Source organism: Lathyrus oleraceus, chromosome 1, assembly GCF_024323335.1.
Source record: "Lathyrus oleraceus cultivar Zhongwan6 chromosome 1, CAAS_Psat_ZW6_1.0, whole genome shotgun sequence".
Lineage (NCBI taxonomy): Eukaryota > Viridiplantae > Streptophyta > Magnoliopsida > Fabales > Fabaceae > Lathyrus > Lathyrus oleraceus.
In genome coordinates, this window is record NC_066579.1 from 429,480,206 (window position 1) to 429,486,236 (window position 6,031).

Here is a 6,031-nt window from a genome sequence, read left to right on the forward strand (position 1 = left end):
ACAACTTTTGCAACTTCATCATTGTAGGATGCTAAAATAAAAATTAATTTTAATTTAAAATAAGGATGTTTTAGTAATTTAATATATATGAATTTAAAAAAAATAAAAAGTTGAGGGGTGACCGTGACCTTCCCACGTCCCCCCTCAGTTCCGCCACTGGTTATAGTGCTCCATAGATAGTCACAAACATGTCTTTCATAAATGCACATGGCATCTTGATATCAATTGCCACATCGTATGTTTAAAGTTTCAATGTCTCATGTGTCTCATACACATTTCATCTACATCACATGTTACAAATATTTTTACTAAGGATTCCCATCCTCGTTTGTTTAATGAACTAGATACCAAATTTGGGCTGCTGAATATTTCCACCCTTCTAGTTTATTAAGTCTTGAAGTCTATCGTCAATTTATTAAATTTAATAACATCCCCTAATGAAGGTATCTAAGAAAATTTCATAGAATAATAAAATAATTCTTAATTTTTTCACTATTAAAGAAACCATAATGATGTAATGGTAGCAAAGAAATGTTTGAGATAATTTAAATATTAGACTTTTTTACACTACATATTCATTAAAAATCTTAATACAATAAAAGTGTGAGCCCTATCTCTCTTAAACTCAATATTTTCTTCATTTCTAGTCGACATGAGACTTTAACCACTCACATTTGAATCCTAACAATCTCCCTCACAAGTGTGAGTCACTCATATCATTCCTCTTGATTCATACTAGGATCCCACACCCGCTCTTCCACCAAACCTAATCAAACTCTGATACCACTTATTGGTGAGTTCGGGGAGCGTCACAAACTTCAATGGACTAAACGTTCAAGATCCAAGAGACATTGACACCACATATTCACCAAAAATCTTAAGACAATGAGAGTATGAGTCATCTCTCTTATAAATTCAATATTTTCTCCATTTCTAATCGATGTGAGACTTTAATCACTCACACATGAATCCCAATAAATTTTATCAATACAAATATAAATTGCTTAAAAATTACATATTTTATTATCATTGAACAAAAACATAATAAATAAATTATATAAATAGAAAGACATTCTAGATACTTAGGGGTGACAAACAGACATGCCCACTCTGTTTAGGTTCGACCGCAAAAGCCTGAAAAAAAACGGGGCGGGACGAGACATACATAGTTGAGGGTGATGACCTGAAACCTTAACTCGTCATGCTAAAAAGAGAGGGTAGAGTGGGACAGGCACACGACGCTGCACCTTTTATATGTAAAAAAAATATATGTTAATATTTGCGCTCATAAAAGCCCGTAAAGAAACGAAGTGGGGAAGAACAAACATATTACATGGTACAGGTCTAAACTCTTGGTCCACCACATACTAAAGTGCAAACAAAATTAGCGTCCAATGGGACAAACCCGTTTTATCATAGATATAATATAAGGGGGGTTACTTCTTCCATCCTAAGGGTATGTCTCACATCTCTAGAAACTTAGATATGCATATCATATGTCTGGAGATATATCTCGGGACGTACTTAAAATCACACCAACAAAGACGTTGCAAGTGAGAAATCCCTAATTTTTCCAAAATAATTGTCCAAAAATGTATCTCTGAATTCTAGAGATACACTTTCGAAAAAATGTTTTCACCCCTAACCTTTTTTATTCTTCACGTTCTACTTGATCCTTATACAGTTGTATATCAATGATGAAATTTTTTAACAAAACAATATTTCTAGACTTGTTGAGTTGATAAGTTAATTTTCCATTATTTGCTATACTGATTTTGCCCCAATATATTGTGTAATTATTCATTATTGTAACAAAATCTTTGGTCCTAAAACTTATAATTTTCTAAAATTACAATGTAAATAATCCCAGTTGACGAACATAAAGCTCTTTACTTCACACATTCATTTAAAATTATATTCAAAGAGGGGGGCTATGGTATGGAGCCTTCATTCCTCTTTTCTTCAATTTGATTGTTTCAATGAGATAGAAGATCAAATGTTAAATTTTTGAAATAGAAAATAGTTAAGAAATTCATAAGAAGAAAAGTTTGCGGAGATGCATTTTTACAAAATAAGGAGTTTTTTTTTTAAAAATATTCACATTTTTCAAATTTAATATTGAAATAACAATTTTTTTTAAAAAAATACGAAAATAACCACCTTTGCAGCTAGTTCATTTGGCGCATCCATTTAATATTAAGAGGAGACGTTAAAACATTGCATGGAGGCGCCAAAGTTGTTGGCGCATGTGTCTATGCATTGGTGTATGCGCCAATGCATCTAGCGCATACACCTTAATTCTTTTTTTATTGCCAAACACGCATTGCATGCATGCGCCAAATACATGGGCGCATGTGGCTAAAGACACATGCAAGCGTCAGTAATCCTGACGCCTCCATGCAATGCTCTAGAAGCATGCGTCAAGGGAGATGACGTCTCCTCTTAGGATTAAATGGACGCGTCAAATCAACTGCCACATCTGTTTGAAAATGTGATTATTTTTATTTTTATTTTGAAAAAATAATTATTTCAATATTTAATTTGAAAAATATGGTTATTTAAAAAAATCAAATAAGAATATGTCACTTATAAGTATCAAAATATATGTATAAAAATGCGTTCGAAGATATATATCTAAATTATTAAAATATTTTTGATAAAGAGTAAAAGGTGAAAAAAATAACCCCAAATATAAATAATAGCATACTAGCAAAAAAAAATAGCACAAATCTAAAAATAAACTTAATGTACACTTTATGTGACATTTGAGATTAGGAAAAAAATGAAAATCATATGATTGTGCTAAGTCCACGTAGGAATATTTCATCATCATAAACGTATGGGTGTAGCGTATGTATGCATCATTCACATCGAAAGAATGAAGTATATAGATAAAGTTAAAAAGAAAAAAATAAGCCACTTGGGCCAAAATTAAACAGGCAAGAAAATAATTTTTATCATTACCAAAAAGATGGAGTTACTTTATCTTCTATTCTCTATAGTCTTCACTTCTTTCACGACTCTTATCCTATCCCTCATTCTCCCTTTTCACGCGCTACTGCGTCGTTTAGTATCCTCACGCGCTTCTTCTTCTTCTTCCAGTGACGAAGCTGAACCCATTTCTCTCTATGAAGGTACAGTCTATCATCAGCGCCGTCACCCAGTTCACCACTCCTTTCAGTATCGTGTTCGCTACGCGCTCATTGACATCGACCGTGCACCTCACGCGCCGCCCAATCATCTTTCTCCCGATGAAGCTCGTCGAATTACCGGTACCAATGGAACCATGTAATTCATTTTCTTTATTCTTTACTTTTCCTCTATTGGGTTCCTTCAGAGCCATGCAAAATTTTATCTTGACGTTTGAATTTTCTCTGTTGTGAAGTTTTTGATTTGAAATTGATTCGTTTGTTGAACATGGTTTTGTAGTTTGCTTTTGACGATTCCACCCAGTGTGGGATATGAACAGAATCCATTGAGTGTGTATTATTGCTATGATGTTGAAGAGTCTGCCACATGTTTGAAGAAATGCATTGCTGAGGTTTGTGATGATTACACTCTCTTTTCTTAGTTTAGGATGCTTTTTCAATTTATACATATCATTAGTGGTTCATGTTTTTTCACTACCAACTTCATTTCATTTGCCCAAACCAATGATTACTCTGTCCCAAAATTTAGGAGCATTGGCTCTCATTGGGGGATCATGTTCCTAACTTTGTTTCTTCAGAATTTCTTCAAGAAAATAATGTCCTTGCCTAAACTACAGATTTTTCTATGGTCTCTCTTGAGTTTTACCTATGAAGCATAGACACGGACACCAAACATTCCAACACTGACACGTTGACAGTGATAGTACTATGAGAAGCCCACAATTTAGCTGAATAGAGGAAACTTATAGGAGGAGGAGTACTAGTAGTGACGAGGCATATGATTCCACTAGCATTCTGTTAGGAGTGGAGTGAAATGTACTGATGATTAGAGCGAGAGGGGTGAGTGAGGAAAGGCATTCCTAAGTATTGTTATAGTTGTTCAGGAGAGTTTTCTCTCTGGCTAGGAATTCGTCGATTCTGGTTTATCATTTCATCTTGCTATTCCATCATTATAGAGCCTCTGAATTTAGCTAAATTGCAATTTCAGCACCCTATTGTTTATTGCCCACAAATTTAGTCTTCCTTTTCGTATATCTGATATTTTACTCCCAAAGTTTCAAAATATGGGACATCTTCTCAACTTTAAATATCAGTATCAAAATAAGATTTACAATGATTAGAAGTATTTTAGTAAAGAAATAAGTAATATAGTTAAAAATTCTAAAGAGAACCTGGCCTGAACAACTCACAAACACAATTCAGATTCTGAATAACATATTTAGAGACATGGGTAGTATAATAAAGTCTTAAATATCAAGAATACAGTTATAAGAACCTTTAGAACAGATCTGGTTCAAGTATGGTCATGGTAGTATAATAAGTCCTTCCTATAGATTTGAACCTTGGATTGAGTTTCACTTTTTGGTAATCGGTGTTCAACTGCATTTTATTTGCTTTCTTTTCTTTCTAGGATTTCTCTCGAGGGAAAAGCAGTCTGTCGTATTTTTCACTTTTATGTGGGATATGTAATTTGTTTGCTTGTTTGTTGCAGGTAACAAATACACCATGGGCTGAAAGAGTAACCTTTATTTTCAATCCACATTCTGATTTAGTGGCCAAAGCTTTGCATGTCAGTCCTTTTATGGTATGTAAATTTTACCATTTCCTATGCAGATTTTAGGACCCTTTGGGTCAAATTGATATTTGTTCTTGAATTTTATCTACGTAATGAGAAAACAACAGTTACTTCCTCAGCTTCACCCGATCCTTATTTTGTTTTCCTCTTCTTTTGGTCATTGTATAGTATTGCTTCAAACTGAGAAAATCATATCAACAATAATAAATAAAGGGAATAATCCTAATTTTGATAATAATCAACACATATTACAGTTTGCATTAGATGCTTAGCCTACATAGTTTTCTGCATTCTATCAGTAAGCATATCTCCCTGATCTATGGCAGGATATGCTTGGAAGTTGGAACATTAAAGCAAGTGATCCCGGAGATTATCTTAGCATATCAATTTCAGTTCATCACCCTGAGTTTGGAAACTATTTTACTGCTAGTTTGAAAGCCAAAAAGCTGCACTCGTCATCAGCGTCAGATCATGCAGTTTTCTTTTGGTTGATGCCTCATAAGGTTGCCGTATGGATATATTGGCATGTAAGCTTCAGTTTTGCTCTACCATCATATTACTGCGTTTTTAAATGATAATTTTTTGTTATATTATGGTAAATTTATGTTGGTTCATCCTCCAGGCCATAAAACTGTGGTGGAAAAATGTGCAGTTTATACAACACCCTAGATATGCGACTCCGACGTACAGAGACGAAGCTTTAATACGAGATAGAAATCTGCAGTGTTGTGGATTCAGTGCAGAAAGAGAAAACAAGAAGGACTGTTTATCATCTGAAGCAAGTCCTAGAGACAGGTGGTTTAGATGGATCGATGCTAAATGGCCATGGTCATAGAAAATAACAAGCATTTGCTTACATGAGCTTATAACAAACAAACATTCCCAAAGGGGTAATTATGGTAAACATGTAGGTTTACTTTGTATTATGGTTGGTCTGTACTATTATTGTCTATCATCACTTTGCTTGAAATGTCCCATTGTTACCCTATTTTTTAGAGATTTTTTAGTTACTAGTATTGTGCTATGAGCTGGTTGACTAAAATTAAATCTACCCCTCTATATATATCAATTTTAATTTAGTTATAATTCGGTTTATCGCTAGTGTCAATCTTTAGACTTTAGACTAGTTTAGCTTTCAAATTATATTGAATCCTAGTGCCGGATATTCTGACTTTTTGTGTGGATATTCTAGTGTTTTTTAATTGAGAGAATCATTAATTTTAGCGTCATTTTAGCAAACTCCTTGTAATATCAAATAAGCAGATCATTAGAAAAATCTTTTAAAATGCTCTTTTTATAAAAAACA

At 33.6% G+C, this 6,031-nt stretch overlaps 1 protein-coding gene across 1 annotated transcript; it reads left to right on the forward strand.

Moving 5' to 3' along the window:
• The first annotated feature begins 2,884 nt into the window (after positions 1-2,884).
• Positions 2,885-5,820, forward strand: LOC127079638 (uncharacterized). The gene is made up of 5 exons (XM_051020023.1): positions 2,885-3,288; positions 3,430-3,541; positions 4,642-4,734; positions 5,052-5,252; positions 5,348-5,820. The coding sequence occupies exons 1-5, from the start codon at positions 2,972-2,974 to the stop codon at positions 5,558-5,560; spliced, it is 936 nt and encodes a 311-aa protein (XP_050875980.1). The 5' UTR covers positions 2,885-2,971; the 3' UTR covers positions 5,561-5,820.
• The last annotated feature ends 211 nt before the right edge of the window (positions 5,821-6,031 follow it).

Coding starts and splice junctions, on each gene's coding strand:
- LOC127079638 (XM_051020023.1), top strand. CDS start 2,972: ATGGAGTTACTTTATCTTCTATTCTCTATAGTCTTCACTTCTTTCACG. Junction 3,289..3,429: donor ACCGGTACCAATGGAACCAT/GTAATTCATTTT, acceptor ATGGTTTTGTAG/TTTGCTTTTGACGATTCCAC. Junction 5,253..5,347: donor CCGTATGGATATATTGGCAT/GTAAGCTTCAGT, acceptor TTCATCCTCCAG/GCCATAAAACTGTGGTGGAA.